We start from the raw sequence: 27,522 nt of genomic DNA on the forward strand, positions 1-27,522 counted from the left end.
CGGCCTTTTTCTTCTGAGTTCCCTTCAACATCCTGCTCTAAGCACAAGCTCCTCTCATGATCTAATCTTCCAACACTTCTAAAGCCTGTAAACAGCATCAGTGTGCACGTTATTCTATGAGGGGGCGTCCGAGTCAAACCGTGATTTGTGGTGAAGTTACTCTTGAATGTAAAACTGATTGATCACAAGCACGGTACGGTGATGAGACTCTGTAGCCGCAGTATAACATCTGAACGGTACAAACGTTTTAAAGAAGGCTGTACGTCCGTGAATGACACAATCCCTTTCGAGCCATTGAAAGGAGTTCCCAGGAGGCCAGTGTTTCAGACGTGAAGCAGGCAGTCCCATCTTGAAGCACTAGTGAAACACTGGGATGAGTGCATTAGTGTAGCATGACATTATATAGAGAAATAAAGCTAGTTTTTAAACTATCAAAAGTCCCTGTTTGACTTGAACGCCCCTTGAATGTAAATATTTATTTGCAGGATCAGTTAAGACAGTAACATTTACACAGTGTTGATCACACATCAAGAGACATGAGGCCACATTCCACGTAGTGTGTAGTATATTTCTTTTATTTCTAACAGACCATTTACATAAAATTCTCCTTTTAATTTAACTCCTCTCCGGGTTTTCCCCCTTAAAGGTCCGGAGTGCCAACGATCAAACGACACACTGCTGGAGCACCAGCTTTGGCATAGAATTTAAAAAAAAGAAAGAAAAAAAAGAAAGAAAAACAAAAAGACCCTAAACCCCCTTTTTTTCCCCACATTTTTCATGTTTTTCTTCCCCATGTTTAAGAGTGTCACGTCAGCTCACAAACTGGTCAGTGCTTTTTTTTTTCTTTTTTCGTCAGTTAAAAACGTTCAGAAGTGTTATCAGAGATCTCCTTGTTAGTCTTCAAGCCGTCGTTGCCGGCATTGGGTCATGTCGAGATCTTTTACATGATCCGCAGGCCTTGGATAGACGACTCTAAAGTCTGGGGAAACAGAAATACATAAATACGCTCGTATAAATTGGTAGGAACGGTACATAACAGCACAAAGTGCATCATCAGTGAGTGTGGTGGAGTTAAAGAATAAAAAAAAAAAAGATTATTTCAACATTAATCAGCTTTTTTTATTTTTTATAAAAATCACAGCAGTGTGTGAGATGTGCACAATATCTGTTAAAACACTATGGAAAATAACTTTATATAATAACGCTTATTTTACTCCGAGTTTACTCCCCCCCCCCCATGCAGCATGGAAGCGCCAAGGTGAAATATGGTGGCGCTATATAAAGCCAATTTGATTCTGCAAGATCTTGTATATCTAATAATGCTTACATACGAACAGCTCTGTTATGTGCTACATGGGTCTACGGATCTTTTACGGAGAGATCTACGAGAACCGATTAAATGACTATGACAATCCTACTGACTGCACTTTTAAAATTTAGTGTTGCAAAGGATTTTTATTGTGACTTTTATCACACTGTTCACTTCCTGTTTGTCGTAGCTCTGCCGTTTATGGAACCGACTATGGAAAGCCTTTAATAATCACAGACGGCCTCATAAAAACACACCGGGAACTAGTGGGAGTAATGGAGGGGAACAAAAAAACTGACAAACCACAAACTTACGTTGCTTGTCTTTCACAACTTTTGAATTTGTAGCAAAAATGCTAAAAAAAATTGGGATCTGGACTTGCTTCATCTGAGGCATCTGGATCCAGAAAACTAGGCGTTTTTAAACTGCTGCTTATACAGCATTACAAAGCTGTGGATCACATTTGCCTTAAGAGAAATCCATCATCTTTTGCAAAATAGTTTTTTTTTTTAAAGTCAGTGATTGGTGTTGATCTGTCTGGAAAAATAGAAAAAGAGAGAATTCCTCTCCCACCCTGACACCACACCACAATTTCACTCCTCAGACATAATCTTTTGGATTTAACTTTGCACAGACAGGATGACCAAACCCTCCTTCAGGTAGAACAGCTCTCACACACTGCTTTATGTGGAGTAAAAACAAGCGTTACGCACCTTAAAGTCCCATATGGTCATCGCTCCGTCGATTCCTGTAGTGCAGAATTTGCGACAATCTCTTTTGTCTCCTTCATATATAGACACTTGGCTGCAAAATCAGAACAAAGATGCATATTAAGTATCTTACGCCGCATATTTTAAAATCCACAATGACCCCATCTATGTGCTGAAATGTTCATGTTGCTGAAGTCTGCCTTAACATTCTATTCCCATGTTTTATTTTAGCAGGTATCTTTAGGAACACATTCAGTGAGTAAGGACACAACGTTCCCTTCAGAGGCCTAGTGATGGATGAGATGACCTCCAGGTAGAAATCTGCCGTTTCTTTCTGAGCTCATTTTGTAGTTTTTCTTGGGCAAAACTACAAAATTTACGACTACTGATGGGTTTACCCTTAAACTTTATTTATTGCCAAACTGCAAAAATCTTAAGCAGCATATTTATTAATTAAACCTTTTAACCTGTCAGGAATTACCTGCAAAATAGGCGAGTTCTTTTATAAAAGTTTTTTTAAATTAAAAAAATAATAAAAACAAACATAGCAGCTAATTTCCTTTCAAATATTAAGAAACTGTACAAGTTCATGTCTTCACTTTAAAGTATTATCACTGCAAATATCAAGTCGCCACAGTACTGCATTTTACAGAGGTTTCTTTTAATATAGAAAACATTTCACTGTATCTGAAGACAGCTTTGCTTTATATTATTTCTTTACATTTGCATAAGACTGAATGATCACAGATTTATGAAGAAAAATTATTTTTTTGACTGAGGTATCTGCTCTGAGACGAAAATGTAAAACTCACGTGATGCTGTTCTGGTGAAGGGTCTCCAGAGTGCTATTGCGGTCTTCGGTAGTGGCTCTCTTATCCATATTGCGGAAACGCTCCATGGCAGAGATATTGCGCTGGATGCTCTGCTTTGGAATGTCCAACTTGGATATGAAGGTCAAGTTTCCACCGTCATCGAAACTGAACAGCATCGGGCAGCAATCATGACCCTTTACAGGAAATAATATAAACATGTATTATATAGATTTTTGTGTTAAGATCCACCTATCGCCACACTGACTCCATAAACTATTATAAGCGCAGAAGCTTCCAAGTGGCGCGATAGAATTTTTTTTATGGCGTTACATAATCAAAAATCGCGCTGGTTAAAACCCTCTGATCTGATTTTTTTTCTCCAGACTCTGTGAGCAAATTAGTCTCAAGCCCACTCATTACACACTTACACCAGTCTAAAAAAACACCAAGAGCGCAAACTAGTAGAAAATGCAAACGCATACTCTCAGTCACACGCTGTGAAGTTTTGAGACTTGGAAGGTGTTTGAGGCAGTTAAACATTACTGTTTCTTTATAATCCTACAGGTGGCACACTCTGAACTATTTACACATTACATCCCGTGTGGTGGGAGTGAATTATTCGCCAAGTTTGGTTAAAAACAATAATTATGGGGGACAGGGTTGTGGCGCCTGGTGAGTCCTGTCCTCAACTGAACCCGTGAGTGTGGTATGTCTGATCGGATGACATCACTGGTGTGCGTGGTGCTCTTACCGCTGCCACAATGTTATTCTCAGACACAAAGGTCACACTCAGAAGAGCAAGGAACTCAGTCTTCAACTGGCTTGGCCTGTACAACAAAAGAACGATCAGTAAACCATATGCACTGTTAATAAATATAATTTACCTTTTTGGATGCATAAAAACAAACTAAGTAGGTAAATCGTATGCTCACGTTGAGCTTTTTGTGGGATCCACCACGGTCACAGTGCTGTCATGGCTGACCCAGGCCAGTCGATTTCCAGTGGCAGAGAAACAGACGCTGTGGACCCATCCTCCACTGCCTGCTCCACCAAACTCTGCCATCACTTGACCAAATGGCATCTTGGATCCCCATGGAGTTGGAGCTGGCTTCTCTTCCACCTCCTTGATGTATGCAGAGAACACCCTTAGGGAGGGAAGAGATGGCTGTCAGATGGATACATAAACCCCTCCCACACACACATTGCTCAATAATCTATATGAATGAATTGATGTTCAAAATGTCTCTTGGCTCCCGAGTGGCGTAAAAAAAACAAAAGCTTTTTCCCTTACACCAGGAGGGTGTGTGTTCAAGGCATTTGAACATGATGGTCTATGGGAATTGACTTACTTTTGGAGCCATCCCCCCAGTGGACATTTGATGAACTGCACTTTTTCCCCGCTCTGGACTCAGATTATATGCCTTGATTAAAACCTTCCTGTATAACGGATTTCCCATGACACCAAATCACTTCCTGGTGAAAGCCATCTTACCTGCATTTGAAGTCACATGACCCAGCTGCCAGGAGTACGTTGTTTGGATGCCAGTCTAGACTGAGGACAGTGGAGCGAATAGGCTTTTTGATATGTTTGCTCACCCACCTTAAAGATGAGAGACACAGACAAACAGGAGTCACGAGGAGTGTATGCACAGATACACACTTTATTTGGAGTGTATTCCACCGTCCCCCCCGAACTCACCAATCATTTTCAGACTCGAAGTAGCAAACAGATATGAGGCGAGCTCCGCTGCCCACGGCGAACTTGTTCTCCAGTGGAGACCACTTCACGAACGTAGCGGCACGGTTGATCCTGAGGATGACGAGAGTGGGCTTCCACATGCCGTCCTTCTGGCTCCACACGTAAGCGTTGCGATCCGCTCCGCAGGTTACAATCCGATCGCTTTTAGGAGCCCAGTCAATTCCTAAACACATGCGCGATACATACAAAATTATTCCATGTAACGAGACGCTATTTATTATCCCTATTTCACACGCTAACTGAGATGGCATAAAGATCCTGCACATGACATAACAGCTTCAGAGTGCACAGAGTTCATTTTGTCAGTCAAGCTTTCATAGCTAGAGGTAAATTGTACAAAAAATAATAACTGCTTTACATATTTGGGGAATGGATATCATAACGTAAGGAGGAAAGTGTATGAGAGAGCATTCTGCGGAGTTCCATCTGCCAATCAGGAGCGATTATTAATTAGCAGCGCCTAATCAAGCCAACAAAAGTAGTAAATTAATCGTGCACATCATGGATCTTTGACTTGGCACATTATACTGCACATTTTTACATAATTTAATTTTTTTAATTAATTTTTTTTAACAGTTAAAAGTTTTTCTATATTGCTTTATTTGTAAAATTTCTCTCTCAAACCTAATATTCTTATTTTAAATCTTTTATGTTTAGGTCATCAGCGGTTTATTCATCATGTGATGAATAAAATTTGAATTTATTCCAAACTAAATATTGTAGTGATCACTTAATATCAGGTAAAGACTTGTGTGGATTTATAGTAAAAATGTTTATATATTATAAATACCTTTTACTGTCATCAGTCAATCATCAAATAATCAATGTGACTATGTCTGTGACATTAGGCAGCTTTAACAGCTTTTAATACCGTTCAGAGCAGAAGCTTATTAATATACGGTCTCTGCCTGCAAGGAATTTAATTGCACTTTTTTTTTTTTAAATGTACAGCGCCATCTGTTGAGTTTTGGAATTAACCGAAATCTTTACCGTGAATTTTTACTGTTGTTACTATGAAGTGCGGGGAATATAGTTGTGAGATCGCGTCTATTAAGTAGATTTCAAGCGCATACTAATTTTTTTTTTTATTACAGCGCCCTCTGTTGAATCTTGAGATGATGCTGTTAAATCTAATTATTTTTTCATGGTCAAATTTTTTTTTATTTATGATATAATGCCGTTTTATATAATAAATCAATTAAAGCTTCTGTGCATGCAAATTTGAGGGAATATTTAAAGGAAAATTTTTTATAAACATCCGAGTGTTGCTCACGTTTCGCATAATACATTAAGAATTTAAATCACCAATGACACCCGATATGATATCATGATACCGAGGTGCCAATTAGATTTGTAATGCAATTTTATTAACACCATTTTATAAATATCCCGATTCATAATTAATTTGTTTTAGATTTTGTTTAAATTCTCTAAACTTAGCAAAGAATTTACTAATTACACACAGGATGCCGTGTACACGGTCGTAAATAGCAAAGCAGAAGCATTGAAAGGTCCAAGGGCGGTTTTACAATTCCCCGTACTCGGACACACTTGCACTTACACTCTCCGATACAGCAGGTGGCAGTATGCGCCTACTTTGTTAGCCACAATTAAAACAAGAGAACACGAATGTTAACCTTCATGTTACACCTAATATTATTGATATTTTAAAACAACAAAAAAAAGTGTCAAGTGCAACACTGTTGTATTTTTATACCTTTTCAGCTGTGGTCGTGTGGGTCAGAGAATAAGATCAGAACAAGCTACGCGAACATGGATAATTCGGAAGGGATCAACAGCACTGATGACATCACACCTAAACAGCAATCTGCTTCCGTATTCAGGTACAATTGGCTTCCATATCTGATTTGATCAGTGCACGAATATGCTGTACTGTCACCAGCACTTCCTGAAATGACTGTATCTTCACTGATCAAAACAAACCCGACTTTTGGGTCAAGTGTTCTCGGGAACGATTCCGGGACCCTAATCTGAAAACTAAAGATTTAGAACAGTTAGTTTTTATTGTTTAAATGCTGCGCTTCGTTTTTAAGAGAGAAAACTAATGTTACATGAGCTACATTTAAAGACTCATGTTTAATTCAGTTGTGATTCTGCTGAACAGAAATATAGAGGATATAGGTATAAAACTTACAGTTTAACTTATGGTTAGTCATGACAGTTAGGTTATAAGTTATAACAGCTTTCTTTTTAGGTTTAAGGTTTTATAACTAACAAAATCAGGGACAAATGTAATATCGAATCGGGATATTCATAAAATCGTGATGCTTACAAAACCACAATATAGATACCTAGGTAGGGTGGTTACATTGTCTCGGGTGATGATTGGTGAGTCCCATCCTTGGTGAAAATGCCCAAAATTATTTCTTCTTTAGGGAACTGGTAATTTTACCTCTTACGAAGAGGTAAAATTACGTGTCGTCAAAAAGTGTGGCGTAATAATGAATCATTCAGAGAAGTCATTTTGTATGTTGGTGCCAGATCAGTGTAGGAGACGTAACAGAAATCTCTACCACACACGCACAAACACACGATGACTCGGGTTACCTGTAATGTGCCCATTGTGTTCCTTTAGTTCATGGGCTTTTACCCATTGATTTCCACTCTTCTTGTATATATGGACCTCATGGTTGTTCGGACTAATAGCAATTTCTAGGAAAAGAACAAGAACGATGAGTCTGACTGTCGCAGTGATATATATATATATATATATATATATATATATATATATATATATATATTAATAATAATAAAAAGCAATAAAACAAAAAGGTTTGTTGCTTACGAGTCCTGTCCCTGTTCCACGCATGGCATGTGATGGGCTCCAAGAGAAACTGGTGGAGTGACATTTTTTCTTCTTTTGTAGCTCTGAAAGGAAAAAAACAAAAACAAACAGGATGATTTAATAGATTCCTGAACAGTTCAGTGATCTCTGTTAAACTGAGATAATAAGATAATAAAACGACATTCCTGCTTTACCACAGATTTAGATAAAAATAAAGAAATAAAGAAATAAAGAGATAATGAGAGTCTGAGTTTTGGATATGATTACTGCTTTAACCAGCAGAACCAGATTGTCTCTTACTGGCCTGTTGTCAGTGTCTGGGCGTGGAGCTGACTGGGCTCCTGATGAGGTAGATTAGCCGGTTAGCTAACCTCTGCTAGCTCGTAGCCTGCTAGCTAACAAGCTAACGGCGTCAACTTGCAAAGCTTCTCAAAGCCAAGCTTATCAAACAAATACGATTATAACACTAAAGCTCACGCAACAAATCAGACAAAACTTAATTAATACGCTGTAAAAGAAATAAAGACGTATCCCGAAGCTCAAAGACCAGGCGCGGGACAGTGACCGGCTTCCCCGCCGCCTGCTCTCAGACACGGGCATGAGACAGACACAGAGAGCGGCGGCCAAGGCCTCGAGCTTCACTGCCTCACAAAAAACACACACACAAAAAAAACTTACACCTGAAGAGTTGCTTTCGTGGTGTTAAAGATGCTTCACGGCTTCTTGTTGTTGGTGGTGACGGACTTGAATTCGCGGACTCTGGCCAGTCGACACGAATTCACTCCGACTGCTCGCTCTGTGAGGAGTTTAGCTCCCTAATCTCAGACTGTCAGGAATCCAGGAAATGGCAGCGGGACATCAGTGCGCATGCGTACGCACAGGAGCATCACAGAGCAGCATCACTGACCCGAGGAGTGGAACCCCCCTCCTCCAACCCGCCAAAACCCTCCCACCACAGTCATGCAGGGATACATACAGTATATATATATATATATATATATATATATGTGTGTATTTAGTGGCTACGACTTACTAAGGTGTGAGAACGAGATACTGAGATACCATGCTGTACTATATAGAGTAGTAGTATAGAGACTATATTTTCTAAATATTGAAATGCATAGTTTGGGGGCAGTGGTGGCACCTGAAGCGCTGGGTTGCTGTTTAGAGGGTTAGGGCTTTGAATCCCACTCTTGGGTGGTATGAGGTCACCACTCTTGGGTGCTTGGGCAAGACCCTTAACCCTTACTTACTAGTGGCCTAACTAACCCAGTCACTGTTACATTGTTACTGTACAGTGCAAGTCCCAAGCCTGGTTAGAAACTGGGAGGGTTTCAACAGGAAGGGCGCCTAGCGTAAGTTCTGTGCTAGATCTTGTGGATCCACTGATCCAATATGATGATAAACAGAAAAAGGCCCAAAGTCTTTTCCTTTAATCATCACATTTCTTTGAAAGATAAATTTCTATCACTGACATTTTTAAGACCAACATTTCAAAGAAGGAAATTCAGTCCCAGTATATACAGATGTGTAAAATCTCGACGTCTTAAACATGGCAGACTGTAGTTTCTGATAAATCAGTTTTTTTCTCCTGGGCGCCCTTGACAGAATTTTTATATTCCATCCTCCCATTATATATTACCTAAACCAACCTAAAAACTGTTAGTCAATGACTCGCTTTGGGACCAATTACAGTGAACCTTAAAAATGCTAAAGAAATATAGCCATAATTCATAGGGTTCATATCAAACTATGGGATAAAGTTAATGCACAAAAGTTTTTCAGGGACATCATATTCATAAGGCTAGTTTATCTAAAATCATTTACATAATGCAATTGTGTGTAAAATTCAGTGTTTGTGAAATTGCACACACCAACCTGTAATTGTTTTTTGTACAATATTTATATCATTAGCTGCTAATTGCACAAGTACTCTTTCCTGTCTCTGCTGCTACTTTTTCAACTGTCATATCATTTACTTGCACTACGTCAACTCACTATCACACTATATCATAGTATAGTGCATTGTGTCGTGTTGCTGCTCTTGTTTGTACATTTGCACATGCACTTTATGTTGTCTTTTTGTTTAGTACGTAGATAGTTTTTGTAAATTTATGGTGTCAGTTTAGTTTGGCTTAGCTAGTCAGATAATTAGGCGTCTTAATTAGCTAGTAGGTTATGTTAATTTATGTTGTATGTATGTAGCACCGTAGTCCTGGAGGAACGCTGTTCCGTTTCGCTGTGTACTGAAACGTATCTGGATGGAATGAAAATAAAAGCTGACTTGACATGATTTGGTACTTGACCTTCTGTACATTAATCACTCTCACTCCGGTACATATGTACCCACACCCTCATTTACCACATTGTTGTTTATTGTAAATAGTTCACTTATGCACTTGTGCTTAGATGCTACTCACTGGCTCTGTACAATGTACAATAAAGTTAAATTTCCATCTAATCTAATCTAATTTTATGATGTAAATAATTCTATGAAGTTTAAGGATTTCTTTATTTTTGGCTGCAGAGATTACATTAAAAGGTCTGCAACTTAATTTACTGATGCTAAGCTTGTCCATGTGCTGAGCTTTATGATCACTACTAGGAATCCAAATGTCACTTCTATAACTCTGGAGTGGCACTTTCTCATTGTTTTGGACAACAACTCCACCTTGTTATAGTTGTTAAGAGAATTCAGTCACGTGGTCATACGACAAATAAAGACAAAAACATCTATTTCTACGAAGAATTATTAAATAATAAAGTAGCAGACATGGAAAGATTGGTTGCTTAGAGTTTATTAATCCTTATGAAGACATCAAAAGATGAGCTTATGACAGGAAAGTGACGAACACAGGTCTCCATCGTTGATATGAGAATGCAGCTTCCCCCAATTGTTCCCCAGTACTGAAGGGTGTTTCTACTGAGCTTTAACTGGGTCACACACAGGCTTTTTATCTAACACACAAAAGACACAAAACACACGACACAAACAATTAGAACTCCAGTGCTGTGCAAAAGTCTTCAGCCACCCCTCATTTCATTATATTAAATTAAATTGAATTAAATGACCTAGATTTAATTAAAGAAATTGGATTTTTTTTTACTCTGACAGATACAATAAAAATGAGTTGTTTATGTAACAGCCTCAGCAGCAGTTACTAATCACCGCCTGATCATCTGTCATCATCTGCACCTGTTTCTCACTAGGTCAGGACTTAACTTAGATGTTTCTTATGAAACCTAAATGATTCATAGGTCACTGTGTGAATTAACAAACACAAAAAACATTCCTCTGAAACTGCTCAGGGACTGGAGTGGGCAAATACTGAGGGACAAAAAAACTTGTTAAAAAATAGAAAGCCTGAAGAATTATTTCTATGTTAAAAATTAACATTTTTAAGACCTAACAATGTTATAAATATAAGAAAGTATGGAAGCAAAATATAAAGATATGAGAGGTGTCTAAAGACCTTCACACAGTACTGTACGTTAAGACCATTTAAGAATTCTTACATTTTTTTAAAGACTCTTTGGTCCCATCTGATGTATAGAAATCCTTCAAGTGGGGAATGAGTAATGGTTTGTTGGTTACTCTAGAAGCACTTCTATTTCAAAAAGGCACCACTGGAATCAAATGATTGGCTTTATAATACAGTATAATATAATATGCAATAAAAAGCTGATGGTGGCACTGACCTCCTGCATGGGTATGGGCTTTTACTCCTCTGATAAACTCTTAATTGTTTTTGAGACCTGTAAAATTTCAACACTCCAAATGTGAAGCCCTTGCTCACTGCAGCGCGGTTTCTGGTGCGAAACTTGTTCTGCGCCATCTCTGCCATGCCAGCTCTTTACTCGGCATCATCAAGCTCATGCACGGTCTTCCTGTACTTGGATAGGCTTGCATTCGCTTGCGCCTCCTGTAGCCACACAAGACAAATATCTTTTAAGGTGCATTAAAGCCTAAACACGTGCAATTAAAGCTGAGAACTGCATTGAGGCACTCTCAGCCTCCTCTATCTGCCTCTTGTAGGACTTCAGTTTGCTCTGAAGTTTCTTAACAAGCTCCTGCATGCGCTGGTTAGTTTTTTTTATCTTATTCCGACTGGAAGATCAGCTCCTTCAGGTGACGCTGGTTCTTCGCAGAGCTTTGACCGTCTCGACATGCCGCTTCTGCTCTGCATCCAGCTCGTTCTCCAGCTCCTTGGGCTGCATGCAATAAATAGAAATATCGATTTCATGACTGCATGAACAATGAGTTCTTTAGGTTCTTCCTGAGACGTTACTATTTGAGACTCACCTTTACTTCAAGCTTTTGGATGGTACGTTTGCCAGTGCTATTTCTTCTGCCTCTTCCACTTTGAGCTGCAGCTCTTTGATGGTCAGCTCGTTGTTCTTCTTTATCTTCTCCAGATGCATACAGTGTTCCTGCTCCTGACGCAGCTCCTCAGCCATGCGAGTTGCCTGGGAAAGAGATGAAAATCCCAAGAAAAACGCCTTTAATCACTGCCAATTGAATTAATGCAGGATGTTTTTGAAAGTAAGTGCCAAACTAACATCTGTGACTGCCTTCTTGGCTCTTTCATCTGCAGCACGAAACTCGCTGATCAGCTCCTCGTTCTCGGTGGGGAGACGAGTCAGGTCTGCCTCCATTTTTCGCTTCATGGTATTTAAAGCCTGGTTCTGTAAAACAATTACATATTGTATATTATGTATGTATATATATTTATACATTTATATATTGTACAGTACATGAACAAAAGCTGAATTTTAGGGTTATTATTAAGCATTTTGTGTTTGATTGCATTCGTTTATTTGTTTGTTGTTGACTTTTCAGAATCTAATTCCTTGTGTGTGTCAACATACTTGGCGAATAAAACCCAATTCAGATTCTGGTTTATACTCATACAAACAGAACAAACATTAGAAGGAGGACAACTCTATGTGATGTCATTGCATTAACAGACTGAAATTTTTCATATTTGAAAAATATTTTGTTTATTGTTTATTTATGGTCAAACTGGGACATCATCGTGAATGATGGTATAAAATCAATTAACATTTACAGACGACTTCAAGCGCAGTACGGTGATGAGAGTCTGAGCCGCAGTAAAACATGTAAACGGTGCAAATGTTTTAAAGAAGATCGCACGTTCATGAATGATGATCCCGGCTGAGGTGGCTTGAAGACTCACTGCAGTTGTTCCCGTAAAAACATTCCTCGGGTAGAACGCCTGATTGTAAAAAGTTAATGGATATTTTGTCGCCAACTTGCAGAAGAGCCGCATCTTTGTGTGGACTGTACACACACTCATTCACCAACATTACTTGCACATTACAGGAACTCGGCTGGGAGTTATTGCCACGCCCCCTACAGTCCTGACCTTATTCCAATAATTTTTTTTTTACAAATTTAGGCTGTTAAAGGAGTACCTGGGAGGCTGGCATACTGAGAAAACGTTCTACCTTGTTGGTGTCCAAGCACTAGTGAAACTAGTTGATTTACTTATTTCTCGGCTCTCTGGTATATCTCTGGGTATCTCTGGTACTGCTCTTTCTTGGTTTTCTTCCTATCTCTCAGATAGACAATTTTATATTTCTGTTAAGGATTTTCGATCGTCCACTGTCAGCTTGAAGCGAGGTGTTCCCCAGGGATCTGTTGTTGGCTCACTACTATTCACAATTTACATAATCCCACTCGGTCTGATCCTTCAACGTCATGGTCTTAACTATCACTTTTATGCCGACGACATTCAAGGACATGTGTGAAGGACATTAGAGATTGGCTTAACTTAAACTCTATGAAACTTAATATGAACAAAACTGAAATTATTTTTTTATCGGAACCCCAGCACTCACCAGCAACATCTCCACCAATTTCACCTGTGAGATTGCTCGCTCTCACATCAAAACATCTACTTCTGTCAAAAATTTAGGAGTAATCTTCGACTCCACACTCTCCTTTTAGCCTCACATTAAATCTGTCACTAAATCTGCATTCTTTCATTTCATCAGTACCAAAGATGCCGAAACTCTCATCCATGCATTCGTCTCATCACGCATTGATTTCTGTAATGCCCTTTTAATTGGTCTACCTGCCAGCTCCATCTTCAGATTACAATATATTCAAAACTCTGCAGCTAGAATACTCACTCATACCAAACGCTCTGCTCATATAACCCCAATCTTGTATGATCTCCATTGGCTCCCAGTTGCCTACTGTATCAAATAAAAAATTCTTCTCCTTGTTTTAAATCTATACATGGCCTAGCTCCCTCTTATCTTTTCAATCTGCTTGCCCCCTACATTCCGACTCGTTTACTACGTTCCTCCGATTCTGGCTTTTTTGCTGTCCCTTTGTACCGCCTCTCTTTAATAGGCGGCAGATCATTTAGTGTTATTGCACCCAAACTTTGGAACTCTTTACCACACTCTCTCCGTTCTGTTAATAACATCTCAGTATTTAAATTTTTACTTAAAACTCACTTGTTTTCCGAATGTTATACCTCCGATTCGTTAAATTGACCCCTTTGGCTTAATCCACCTGTCCTCTGCATGTCTGTCTTGTTTTGTATTTTCAGGGTTTTCTTCCTGTTTGTTGACTTAATTGTTTCTCTACTTCAGTACTTCAATGTCTGTTTGTATTATCTCCTTTTGTTTACATTCATTGTAAAGTGTCCTTGAGCTATATAAATAAAAATTATTAATATGATTATTATTAGTGAAGCACTGGGATAAGTGCATTAGTATATCAGGGGATCAGTGTGTTCTGTTATTCTGTACAATCAAAAGTTCTGATATAACTCGATCAGACCTTGTGGGCATGTATAGTATATACAGTGGGTACGGAAAGTATTTAGACCCCTTGAATTTTTCACTCTCTGCTATATTGCAGCCATTTGCTAAAATGATTTAAGTGCATTTTTACCCTCATTCATTTACACAGAGGACCCCATATTGACAGAAAAACACAGAATTGTTGACATTTTTGCAGATTTATTAAAAAAGAAAAACTGAAATATCACATGGTCGTAAGTATTCAAACCCTTTGCTGCACTCCTATATTTCACTCAGGTGCTGTCCATTACTTCTGATCATCCTTGATATGGTTCTACACCTTCATTTGAGTCCAGCTGTGTTTGATTATACTGATTGGACTTAATTAGGAAAGCCACACACCTGTCTATATACGACCTTACAGCTCACAATGCATGTCAGAGCAAATGGGAATCATGAGGTCAAAGAGACTGCCTGAAGAGCTCTAAGTCAGAATTGTGGAAAGGCACAGATCTGGCCACAGTTAAGGTTCCTAAGAGTACAGTGGCCCCCATAATCCTTAAATGGAAGACATTTGGGATGACCATGGGGGGAAGGTGCCTTGGTGAGAGAGGTAAAGAAGAACCCAAAGGGCACTGTAGCTGAGCTCCAGAGATGCAGTTGGGAGATGGGAGAGAGTTGTAGAAAGTCAACCATCACTGCAGCCCTCGTGCACCCGCACATCCTCATCCATCTGCATATCGTACCCGTGCACAAGGCTGTAACATGCATTTAATGCAGTGAAACTATAAAGATATATCAGTCTGAGAGTTCCATCCATCATGAGTAAAAAACCCTGAGGTTGTGTGTGTGTGCTTTACTTTGATCTGCTGTTGCAGTCTTTTCAGGGTTTTGACTACTTCACTGTTGTTCTTGTTGGCATGGTCCAGCTGGATCTCGATCTCGTTCAGGTCAGACTCTATTTTCTTCTTCAGTCTCAAAGCCTGACCTTTCGCCACTACCTCCAGGCTCGCCTGCAGCGACTCCACGGCACGGTGGTGGGTTTTCCTGAGCACAACAGTATCGGTTAAAAGCTGAGCGAGATATAATTTTTTTCTTCTTCTTCTTCTCTTTCTTTCAGAACAGGAACAGGAACCCGAGTCTGACCTTTAGATTTCAAACTCTTCTTCTTTCTCATAAATCCTCCGATCGATGTCTGCTTTCACCTGTGCTAACTCCAGCTGGACTTTAACCACCTTACTCTCCTCAACCTCAAACCCAGAACACAAATCACAATGCTCACCTGTACACAGACACTCCTACATAAGAGTACTCTTGGATAAGACCACAAACATCCACATATATAATACATTTCGCTCTGCTGAACAACTCCTGTGTTATACCTCCAGCGAGGCTTCTGCCTCTTCTAGGGCCAGCTGCAGCTCATCTCTCTCAACCTCAAACTTCTTCCTAGCTTTCTGCAGATCATGAACACTCTTCCCACCTTCACCCAGCTGCTCTATGAGATCTCGGATCTCATCTTAGAGGTCGAGGCAAAACCAAATGTTTAAATATCATGTTAAGGCGTTTACTCACATTAACTGCTCACTTTTTTTTTTACACACCATCATGCCTCCAGTGCAGAATTTAAGCAAAACATAAAAATCTTTGATGAAAGTATTCAACCAGCTTTAATTTAATTTAGCTCATAGCCTCACCAGTGAGGGTCTTGTTGTCTTTCTAGACAGTTTCCAGGTGGTCCTGTGTTTCCTCATAGGCCGTCTTGAGCTTGTAGACCTCTGTCATGTACGAGAGGCATTCCTTCTGGAAATTCTCCAACTTGACTTGGAGCTCTTTGCATTCCTGGCTCCACTCCGCCATCGTTTTGTCAAGCGTGCGCTGCTTTTTATCAAGCGCAGCGGCAGCAGCATTGGACTACAGTGAAGAGAAAAAGGCCTCTCCATCGAGTTTACATGGCAAGGCAGCTCTATTCACATGAACATGTCGTCATGGGTAACAGATTTCCTAAAAGCCAGGATATTAAATAACAATTTAATGCTAATGAGTGAGTAAAAACCTTTTCTAGGTGGATAATCAGATCCTCCACTTCTCCCTGAAGCCCTTGTTTGACCTTCTCTGTGGCTGTGCCGCCTCCGCAGCTTCCTCAGCCTCCTGATGCCGAGCGGCCAGCTTGCGCCTGTTGAAGAAGTCTTTCTTTTATTAAAACCGTTTGAGACTTCTCTCCTAAATCCGACACATTATCTCCTTCAGCTCCTCATTTTGTGGATGTCATCAGTCTCGTACTTGGTCCTCCAGGTGGTCTTGTCGGAGTTGAGCTTGGAGATCAGGCGCTGCATTTCCGCCTTAACCACTTGCTCCTTGTCTAATTAAATTTTCTCTTCACACTCTTTCTTGACCTGAATGACAATTGTCAATGACACCTTGATGATCTGGTTCAGCTTACTTTGTGCCTCTCCCAGTTCGCGGCTCAATTCGCTGTTCTCAGCTAAGATGAAAACCATCACGTTTTAATGGTTTTAATTCATAGAGTGAGTGTGAGCGTGCTGTTAATCTCATCCCCAGTTTGTTTCCGGTGTCTACCTGAAAGTCTGATTTTGGAGGTGTTGAGCTCCGTGTGCCACTCCATCCCTCCCAGGCTGGAATTTGCCTCTGCCAGACGGTCCTCCAATTTCCACACATGGGCCTCAGTGTTCAGCTGCTCATTAGTTCATTTGAATTAGTCGAGCTCTCGAACCACATCACAGTGCACTAAACAACTTTGTAATAACCATGTCAGTTTGGCTTTTCACTCTCACCTTGTCTATCTGGACAACTCTACGCTGCTGGTCGTCAATCTCCGCCTTCATGAGCTGCTTGTCCTTCTCGAGTTTGATACAGACTGACTGTAGATTCTCTACTTGCTCCGCCAGCTCGGCCGTGGTGTCCAAGTGCTTCTTCCTCAGTGCCGAGGCCGTGGCTTCACCCTGGGGAGCTGCTTCCTCAAATTCACTGCGGAGCTTCAGGAGCTCGACTTCATGCTTCTTATTCTGCTCAGTCTGTCCAAAAACATCCATGTACACGCTCACTGGATTCGTGTAAGTGCATAAGCATTATCATAGAAAAATTCATGTGTTATTTAAAATGTACATTTACAATGTAAATCCACCCGCGGCTGAGAACTGACATCTCCGTACATATGAAAAATATATTGTACAAACAAAAAAAAAGAACATTATTATTTAATTAAAATATCTTTTTTTTCCCCACTACACTGGAAAGCTAGCTTTAAAGGACAGGAAAGTAGAGGGAGAGGGAGATCTATAGGTGGTGTTGATGCAATTTACAGAACTCAAGCTAAAGGCTCAGAGTGATAATAAGAGGGAACATGTAGAGAAGATAAGAGTGTGTGGAATTGATGAAGAAAAGCTGAGGAAGAGTCAGAAGACACAAAACAGGACAGGACAAGGTCAGGAAGGGAAGCATTTAACTTTTTTTAAGGAAGGCTGGACTGCATTATCGGCTTTAAGACGCGGGAGAACGAGATCCAAAGTTGGCGGTAATGTAACCTACCACATTGCAACTGCTGTTAAACAAAAACAAAGAAGAAGGAGAAGATATTCTTGCATTTTTGTTGTCCCAAAAAAGGGGAATTTTTATGGGGGGGAATTATATAATAGCAGAAATTAAAAAAAACAAACAAATATGCTATATTTTAACATTATAATTCTAACATTAACTTGTTTATAATACTTTTCTCTCTATTATTTATAAAGCCTTTAAAGATTTAAATTATCACCGTTTAAACAAGGCTGAATCCGAAATTCCGCTTTGACCCTTGAACAAAGGCACTACTTAGCGTGTGGAACAAGGGACTGTACAGTACACCCTACATAGCACACTAACTTTCCATTATACGCTATATGGAAATGAGCCGCTGGAACAGTTAGTTAGCTGAGGCTATTCTAAAAACGTCCTAGATCTACAGGACTGTCCATCACCTCCATGGTTTATTCTCCGCACTTTTTGTCTACACAGTACAGGTAAGGGTGTAGAGCCACTTTGGCCCTGCCTGTACGTCCTCTATGTTCCTATACTGTAATCCTTATAGTTCTGAAAACTACTTCCCTGAACTAAAATGTCAAATTGCATTTAATGATTCACAGCAACACCCAGGGGACCTCAGACCTCAACACATATACCAAAAGTGTCTTAATGTTTAAAATGATGTGTTTTTGTATCTGCAATAACAGTAAAGCAGACCTGTGTGACAGTGGCACCTCCGGCTTCTTCTAATTGGTCTCCAAGATCCTCAAGATCCCAAACCAGATCTGCTTGCTGCTTCTCGACCTTGAAACACGAGGGCCGGTTAAAGCAAAAACCACACTTTATGGAAATACAAGGTGTGGGATGAGAAGAGTGAAATACCTTCGCTCTGATTGCCCTCTCCGCCTCCAGTTCTTCCTCGAGCTCCTCAATGCGTGTCTGGATGATACATTAATGGAATTTCAAGGGAATAGCAGTCACTTATTTTAGTTTTTATTTTCCTGGCATAGGAGAAAGTGAAGATGACAGAAATAATAATAATATAAAGAAACCTGGTGCTCTTTGAGCTTCCTGTGTGGAGTGGAGCTGAGAGATGGCTCATCCTCTAGTTTGGCATTAACATGATTAATTTCCAACATCCTCCTGAAATGATTATTAACGTTATTTACAGATAATACACTCCTATTATGTGGCACTGTTTGTATACACATATATAAAAGTCGCACATACTTTTTAACACCTTCCTTCAGATCGATTTTGGCTTTTTCCAAGTCGTTTAGTGTCGATGTTGATCTTTAAGTCGGCCTCTGCTTTGCGTCTGGCTTTCTCCACCTCGCCACGTATTTTCTTCTTTTGTTTCCAGTTATATTCCAGCTAAAGAAACAGGATCCAGATTGTTACACAAAGCATAAGGTTATTTACGCCTCACTGTTACGCCTCCGGGCCTTAAAGCTCACCTCGCACACTTAAGTGGTGAGCTTGCTGTTGGTTTTGGTCAGGTGGTTTATTCGATCTGAAGGTCATTTAGAGTTTTCTGAGGATAGAATGTGCGTGTGAGTATGACAAACCATTATAGTCAACTGATGGATTACGTGTAGCGTGGATAAGGCTAACCTGTTGCAGTTCCTCCATGACCTTTCTTTCTTTTTGAAACCGAGCAATTGTGTCGTCTCTTTGATTCAGGTCCCGTGTCAGCGTGCGCACTTTGATAACCAGGCCCAGAATGTCAGAACCAATTTTCGCTAAAGTAGTTCTTTATTTTTTCATTTTAACTCTCTGAGTCAGCATATTATACTTGTACAGTACGTGTATGACACACACTTGCTGGTTTTGCAATGAATTTTGGAAATTGCACCCTTGGGTTTCACCTGTTTTTCTTTCTCTGACTTTGCCAGAGTCGATTCCAAGTCTTCCAGGTCTCTCTTCAGGTCCATCAGATCTGTATTCTCCTCCTCCTCCAGCCTCTCTCTCAGTCCTGTATCTGTTCCTCCATGTTCATCTTCTGTTTCATCAGCTGGTTCCAGCGTCTGTGATGGTGTCTTGTTCTATGGATTAAAAAAAAAAAACATATATATAAAAAAAAAAACATATTCACGCTTACCTAAAAACTTTAAAAATATTATCGCCTTTATAGTATTTCTTTTTTTACCCAACTTACAGCTGCTAAGGTTAAGGCCAAGTCGCTCTTTTCTTTGGATAGAGTGACCAGCTTCTTATCCATCTCCTTGAACTTCTCTAACATTTTCGCCCTCTTTTCAAACACCAGTCGCAACACTTCCTCCTTGGCTTTTAATGCCTCCTCTTGGCGAGCTACATGGAGCAAAGGCTTAACCTAAAAACAAGAAGCTAACTGTTGGTAAAACGGATGACAAAAACACCCCCTCCTTCTTAATAGTTTAAACATACCTTTGTGTAGAGTTTCTACTAACCTCAGAATCATAGCTGAAGGAATGACTTCACGTGACTCTGGATGGCAAAGAGAGCGACTTTGAACAAGAGAAAAGGAAATCATACTGTATGTTGCTGTATTTATATCTATGTGAGGTGTATAAGGCAGTATAAAGCAATCGTGTTGAGTGACGGATTTTCTCTCGAGCATCGTCTTGAGCTCAATCCTCATGAGCATGCTCCACAGACGCGGTTGCAGCCTGGTCATGATCTCAGCCATACGTTCGTCTCGCATGTCCTCAAGCTTCGCCAAGACAGAGGAACACCTGCAACAGAAAACCTTTCCTACACTCCTCCTTATATTATTATTATATCCTGATATTTTTTCTCCTGATGCACTGTGGTTCATATATTAGTGTGTCCTATCTTGTACTCCATATTTTCCAACACAGCTGAACCTAAAATCAGCTCCGAGGCCTTTTACCTGTGGAAAAGGTTGACCGTTAATAATGCACATAAATGTGAATCAAACCTAAGGTTAAGATCACGCTGGCCAGAAAAAGAAATTTATAAAAAAAATATATATGATTTAATTTTTCTTAAAGTATTTTGGAGAATAGGAGTATTCACAGACATTTTTAACATGTCCCTTGCCCAAGCAGCTGTACCAGCGTGCTTTAAATCACCCTCAATTGTACCTGTGCCGAAACACTCTAGCCCAACGTGCCTGAATGACTACCGCCCTGTAGCACTCACACCCATTATTATGAAGTGCTTTGAGCGGTTGGTCCTGACACACCTAAAGAACTCTTTCCAAACCTCACTAGATCTACACCAGTTTGCTTATCGTGCCAACAGGAGCACAGATGATGCAGTCTCCATAGCGCTGCACTCTGTACTCACACACTTGGACAATACAAACACCTACGCACGACTGTTGTTTGTTAACTTTAGCTCAGCTTTTAATACTGTTTTACCCTCTAAGTTAATCACCACACTTAGAGATCTGGATATTAACATCTCACTTTGTAATTTGATTATGGACTTTTTGACCAGTAGACCCCAGCATGTTAGGTCAGGCCACATTTGCTCCACTACCAACACTGGTGTACCACAGGGCTGTTTGCTGAGCCCCTTCCTTTACTCCCTCTTCACCCACGACTGCAGGCCTGTGTATGGATCGAACAACATTATCAAGTTTGCAGACGACACTACGGTGATCTGCCTCATCAGTAACAACGATGAGACTGCCTACAGGGAGGAGATCAAGCACCTGGCCACTTGGTGCACGTACAATAATCTGCTCCTTAACACGAATAAGACCAAGGAGCTCATTGTGGACTTCAGGAAAGGAAGAAGAGGTTCACATGAACCCATTCACATCAACCGAATGGTTGTTGAGCTTGTCTCTTCCTTTAAGTTCCTGGGGACTCACATTTCAGAGAACCTATCCTGGTCCACCAACACCTCTAGCCTGGTCAAGAAGGCTCACCAGCGCCTAAGAAGAACCAGCTGTCCTCAACTACTCTGATGAACTTCTATCGCTGCGCAATAGAAAGCATCCTAACCAAATGTGTCACAGTTTGGTATGCAAACTGCTCTGTTGCTGAGCCTAAGGCACTGCAGCGGGTGATGAAAACTGCCCAGCGTATTATAGGGACTCCACTTCCAGCCATTGAGGACATTTAAAAGAAACACTGTGTGCGTCGTGCACGCAGAGTTCTTAAGGATTAGTTGCACCCCGCCCACAAACTGTTTTCTCTCCTGCCTTCTGGTAGGCGCTTCAGGTGTCCCAGGTCAAGAACCAGTAGACTGAGGAACAGCTTCTTTCCCAGAGCTGTCTCCTCATTGAACTCTGCCCCCCACTGACACCTGCCCACCCCCACACACCCCTATACTCTTCCCATTACCATTACACTATTTAATATGGACTGCACTAAAATGTACATACCTGTTTGAAAATACAAATATCCACGCACAATACATTTGTGAACTTCTGACTTAGTATATATTCGCACATGTCTACTTGTAAATTCCTGTCCATAGAAAATAGCAACCTGCACATTATGTTCATATCTATCTGTCTACTTGTAAATTCCTGTCCATAGAAAATAGCAACCTGTATATTATGTTTATATCTATTTGCAAATTTCTGACTATAGTTAATAGCAACTTGTATATATTTTTTATCCATTGTAAATTTATAATTATAGTTACTAGCAATCTGTATATTATGCTTACACAATATCATTTTGTAATAGTTACCCATAGCTTCTCCCTTAGAACGTAGAACTTAGAACTTATACTTTTATCCTGCACTTTCTGCTAATTGCACTTCTGGTTAGACCTAAACTGCATTTTGTTGCCTTGTACTTGTACATGTGTAATGACAATAAAGTTGAATCTAATCTAATCTAATCTAATCTAATCTAATCTAATTTGTATTTGGAGATTTGGAGATCAAGCACACAGTATCCAGGATATAAAACAGTGGCAGTCTCCAGGATTACCAGAATTCAATACAAATAAAGAGAAAAGAAGAGCAAAATGAAAGATTTTAATTAGCACCAAAAGGCCTAGCCTATCTGATCTGATCCCACAGAAAAGCTAACGTAGACCAAATTGTGGAAAAAAAGAAAGATTGCTGGCTACGAAAGAAAGGTATCGGAACACTCACTGCATCACAGCTTTCTGTTTATTGAGCGGTTGGCCTAGAAATTTTCCAGAACTCAATATAAGCGCCCATGGGATGTCCTGAACAAAAAAGTCTAATCCACAAAGGTCCCACCCTGCAGTTTAAAGCAATTAAAGGAGCTGCTGCTAACGTCCTGGTGGTAACACCTTCTGAGATCTTGTGGAGTCATGCCTCGTGACTCAACAAGTCACGAAGCATGATTTGGTGGAACAGAAAACATAGGTGGGTTTAATGTTAAGTTTAGTAAGTCACCGTTGCTTGGCTCCATTTGGTTCTGGCTGACTGGTGTATAAAATTGACTTGGAGCCATTGGGGATTTGTCTTCGTGATTGTCATATATCATGTTGTGGTGTGGCAGTTTTTATATGCATAATAAAATATTTAAAAGTTGTTCCTCTTTTGTATTGTGCTAACAAGCACTCTTCATTCTGATGATTTTAGCCGTGTATGAGAGAGGCGTACCTCTGTTTGAACTCAGGGTACTGCAGTCTGTTAGGAAAGCCTTTTCTGCAAATGCGGATTCCCTCCAGGACCCCGTTACAGGCCAGCTGGTGCAAAATCAACTTCGCGTCATGAAGATAAAACCACACAATCGTTCTAATACTACCTTTTTTACGTCCTTATTTGAAAAGAGGTTATCACACCAAACTAAAGCCTTTAATAATTCTTTAATAACAATAATAATAATGTATAATATATACCAGCTTGCTTGAATTAGTTACGATGCAGCGGACAAAATGGGGTGTACCCGTACTTCGCAGGGTACTCATCAGTTTGCTCAGCTGCTCCTGTTACGAGAGAGGGAACCAAACACAGTAAGAGACAGATTATGAACCTTTTTTTTTTTTTTTACAAAAAAACAGGAATAATTCCTGGTACCCTGTAGAAAGCAGATACAGTCAGGAAGGAAAAGCTCTTTTTCTGCTTTTTGGCTTCTGCAGCAGCTTCCCCTTCTTTAAAGACTTGAGCTAGCAGGGGCATGGAGGACTTCTACAGCCTGACCACCAGCTCATTCAGCAGGTCTTTTTCCAACCAACCCGAGATATTGTATCCCAACTTGAAAAAGGGTTTATGCCATGATGAATAGGATCTAAAGCTCACTACAGGACGAGGACGAGGAATATTGAATTCAAATCGACTCACAGTGCCGGCATAATGAATCAGCTCAAAGTACACTTCTGGACCTTTCTTAGCACTTTTTGATTTTAGGAAATTAGGGGACTTACCCAGATGATTGTTGTACAAGTAAGCCTCCAAAGTGGCGTCTGTGGCCTTAGACAAAATAAAAAAAAATACCCATGGGCTGAAATACAGAAGGAAATTAGCAAACAAGTGGTGAGACCTGGTGACTTAATGATTAGAAAAAGTAATAAAATGCTTGGTAACCTTCTCCAGCGAATCAATACAGGCCTGCAGGTCGAGCAACCTTAACTTAAAACGTAACAATTCAGGCACTCTTTTTAAACCTAATAAAAATCAGTGGAGGTCTGTATTAAGATAAAATCTACATCTGATGGAACGGCGACAGAACAGTTATCTCAAAGATTTCAAAGCTGGCAAAGTCTAGCGTCCAGTGTTTTATTGATCCTGTAGACCATCCACTTAAACATTCTGTCATAGATGGCTTTAGCCAGAGCTCCAGTAGAGAACACACACGAACTCGTTCCCAACTTTAACACGAGGCCTGGTGATTCCTTTCTGCAGGTCTTCAGAGTTGATTCCCATGAGGTGGGCAACTTTGTCAGCCACTGAATACAGATCATTATCATGATTAATTCTTTATAAGCTTTATAGATGTGTTTTAACTCAATAGCGCACGCTTACCCTCTGTGGTGTCAACATCAGCCTGTTCCTCTCTGGCTTTTTGCTTGAATTTCATGTTCCTGAAGTGCATTATGCCCGTGGTTAGTTCATAGATGCTCATTTTCTCTACAGCAGTAAAGCCGAGAACATCAACCCTGTCTGTGAAGAAACCAGGAATCGATAAAAAACGTAGCATATTTTTTCTACTATTGAACATTGTTAAAGGCTGTTGGTGGTTTGTTTGTGCTTACTGTACACCAGTTTGTATCAGCTCTTCACCACTGTCCATGTTGTCCACAACCCTGACCCCCTGGCAGATCCAAACATATTGCTTTGGTTTAGGTGCCAAAAGGAGATCCTCTGAAAAACAGCCCAGGAATTGTAAATTATTATAAATGTGACAGTTTTTATTCTCTTCCTAGGATAATAAGACCATTTTATTCTCTTCCTAAGATAATTAGATCATTTTATTCTCTTCCTAAGATAATTCTCTTTCTAAGCTATAAGATTAAAATGCAGAGTGCTAGTTTTAATAAACTAACGATACTGTCACGCACATCTGCTTCAAAAACACCAGAGTAATCCGATAGCTCATCCGAAAAACGCATGTTTTTTTTTTTTTTAAATATCCATAGTTTCATTGGTGACGCATCCTGGATGGGTCAAATTGGGGTCAGGATTGAATCTTGAAGCTGTGTGGTGGCGATGCTGGTAATAATGTCGTATGACCAAACGTATGTGAACGCCTGACCATCGTGCTACGTATTGTATAAACGTAAAAAAGCATAACAATGGGTTCTGTGCACAAAGTGATCTCCATGAAGACATGGTTTGAGATGGTTAATAAAGTGGGAGAACTTGAACTTAACCCACTGAACACCTTTTGGATGAATAGCCAGGTGTCCACATACTTTAGGTTTAGCCATACAGTGTAGGTGTAAGTAGCTTTAAAGTAAACCTGATGGATTGCATTTTAAGATAAATTTCTTTCAAGAAATATGATGCACAGTGTATATACTTACAGATATGACTGTATGTATGGTTAAATGAATAAACACATGTCCCATAATTAAATTAAATAAGTAAATAAATCACTAATGCACCCAGCAGCTCCGGTTTCCTCGCAGACAGAGGCTGGTAAAAGATGTGAAAGCTGCGTTCCGCTGCTTGTTGAGAGATGATGCGGGATTTCTAAAGAAGATCTTAAAGCAAACGCCACAGTGTCTGGTTAGAAAAATTTAAGGGTTACATTTTTAACGAACCTGTATAAAGTGATGAGTTTTAGACACTTATAACTCTCAATGTCTGCACCGACCAGCTTAGCTGTTGGCCCGAAGTGTATATGGATAGATTTCCCCTAGAAGAAATATCACAAGACTTATTCAGAATGAAATGGCATTTTCCTCCAGTGTGTGCTTCATACTGTGTTTTTTGGAACTGTAACATAAAAGACCGAGTTAGCCTGGATGATTTGATCCTCCAGAGAGTCCTGTGAGACGACGTTTACACCATCAATAGCAAACTCTGTCATAACTCACATGTGCTGAACCTAAGCATGGGGGTTTGTGTTACACAGGAGACCATCAATCACTTTTGCTTACTTTGGAATCCGGAGGTGGTTTCCCTCTGGTGGCATCCATGTTGGCGAAGTACTGGATAACCTTTTTGGTGTTCTCAGTCTTTCCAGCTCAGGATTCTCCGATATGACCAGTGAGGAGTTTTATAAAAGAAGTTAGAGAATTAAATATCTTTCAAAATAAAACAATACATATAAAAAATTCCACCTTATATGCCGATCAGCCATAACATTACAACGCAAAACATCATGCCCAGTATTGTGTAGGTTCTCCACAAGATCTCTGGGTATGTGCTGTGACATTGGGCATCTTGGCAATGGATGACTTGGGGTGCCATGAGTTGCGAAGTAAGACCTCCATGGATCAAACTGGTTGTCTGGTGCATTCCATTGAATTGGGATCTGGGGAGTTTGGAGGCCAGGTCAGCAACTTTGGGCTGTTTGACCTATGTTTTTTGGTTTTGCTTGCACGCCAGCATTTAATGAAACATGGATTTGGACTTATGTAGATCCTCATACAAGTGTAGCGTGAACAAAGGTTGTCTTACACACTGACTTCATTCAGGAAGGTCAGATTAGCCATGTTGCTAGCCTGATAAAACTTTGGAGGGTTCATTTGTTTGTATCTTACCTTCTCAAAGTCAGGGTCTAAAAAGAAATTCAGCAGAACTCACATGGAACTACACATATGTAGCTACACATGAACTGAGACACGTTTCCATTGAAAACACACATTAGTACCAAAATCCAGTGTCCCCTTTATCGGGTTCACCCGAGACCCCTAATGAAAAAGGCGTACCATATTTTTGAACATCTTCACTGTGACTTTATCACCATCCTCAGCCTGAATCTCTCCAGCGACAAAGCCTCCCTTTTCGTCCTTCACCCAACACGACTTATTAAGTTGTAGGACTTGTTTATGATGTCCAGCCGTTCTTTTTCCGAAGGAGCCAGGAAGGGCATGGGGTCCACATCGTCCCCACACTCACCTCTGTAGGCACCTGGCATGGTGGCTCAGCTCCTCTACACCAACACCAACTGAACAGAAGAGACACCACTCTCCACTCAAACTGCATCAGAGGAAATAAAAAAGGAACAGGATACTTTCTAACACTTTTGGTAGAAAATATGTGAGTAAATGTTTACTTACCAGATTACAGTGCGGCGAGGAGCACTCGATGGGTGAGAAGCTGTCCTGGAGAAGCTGTTTATACGATTTGTGGGTCTCCTGGTTTGGTTATAACTATTAAGACGGCCATTATGAGTTCTGTCTAGGGAACATCACTTGATTGCCTTGACTTGAGGGAACTCATGCCTCGACCTTTTAGGGTATTTAAAACAAAACACACAAAATGTCTTTTC

At 40.2% G+C, this 27,522-nt stretch overlaps 2 protein-coding genes across 2 annotated transcripts; both read right to left on the minus strand.

Annotated features, from left to right (window-relative positions):
* Positions 1-554: 554 nt before the first annotated feature.
* arpc1a (actin related protein 2/3 complex, subunit 1A) lies at positions 555-8,247 on the minus strand. The gene is made up of 10 exons (XM_053493226.1): positions 8,077-8,247; positions 7,397-7,479; positions 7,159-7,263; positions 4,531-4,753; positions 4,324-4,431; positions 3,764-3,976; positions 3,583-3,658; positions 2,832-3,025; positions 2,023-2,113; positions 555-979 (listed from the first exon to the last, which is right to left on the minus strand). Exons 2-10 carry the CDS (start codon positions 7,458-7,460, stop codon positions 941-943), a joined length of 1,113 nt encoding a protein of 370 aa, XP_053349201.1. The 5' UTR covers positions 7,461-7,479; positions 8,077-8,247; the 3' UTR covers positions 555-940.
* Positions 8,248-10,284: 2,037 nt separating this feature from the next.
* LOC128518317 (myosin-16-like) lies at positions 10,285-27,168 on the minus strand. The gene is given in 45 exon segments (XM_053491372.1): positions 10,285-10,354; positions 11,096-11,316; positions 11,402-11,608; positions 11,700-11,734; positions 11,737-11,863; positions 11,957-12,082; positions 12,595-12,698; positions 14,870-14,924; positions 15,037-15,223; positions 15,323-15,426; positions 15,559-15,695; positions 15,874-16,090; positions 16,233-16,297; positions 16,300-16,352; positions 16,413-16,434; positions 16,437-16,661; positions 16,757-16,871; positions 16,966-17,211; positions 18,416-18,502; positions 18,581-18,637; positions 18,751-18,841; positions 18,929-18,979; positions 18,981-19,072; positions 19,156-19,214; positions 19,217-19,232; positions 19,313-19,418; positions 19,568-19,670; positions 19,673-19,720; positions 19,723-19,743; positions 19,853-20,030; positions 20,105-20,188; positions 20,286-20,426; positions 20,486-20,563; positions 21,892-21,958; positions 23,244-23,344; positions 23,483-23,569; positions 23,661-23,837; positions 23,925-24,069; positions 24,071-24,084; positions 24,168-24,290; positions 24,292-24,349; positions 24,351-24,434; positions 24,436-24,529; positions 24,606-24,743; positions 27,150-27,168. Coding segments are annotated over 45 exon segments (4,569 nt in total). The 3' UTR covers positions 10,285-10,350.
* Positions 27,169-27,522: the final 354 nt, after the last annotated feature.

The sequence above is a fragment of the Clarias gariepinus genome, chromosome 3 (assembly GCF_024256425.1).
Source record: "Clarias gariepinus isolate MV-2021 ecotype Netherlands chromosome 3, CGAR_prim_01v2, whole genome shotgun sequence".
Lineage (NCBI taxonomy): Eukaryota > Metazoa > Chordata > Actinopteri > Siluriformes > Clariidae > Clarias > Clarias gariepinus.

What these genes read in the sequence shown, in the direction of transcription:
- arpc1a (XM_053493226.1), bottom strand. Translation starts at nt 7,460, where the DNA reads ATGTCACTCCACCAGTTTCTCTTGGAGCCCATCACATGCCATGCGTGG. An exon ending in GTGGAACAGGGACAGGACTC is followed by an intron (nt 7,264 to 7,396) that starts GTAAGCAACAAA and finishes TTCTTTTCCTAG; the next exon opens with AAATTGCTATTAGTCCGAAC. An exon ending in TCATGTGACTTCAAATGCAG is followed by an intron (nt 3,977 to 4,323) that starts GTAAGATGGCTT and finishes TCCCTCCCTAAG; the next exon opens with GGTGTTCTCTGCATACATCA.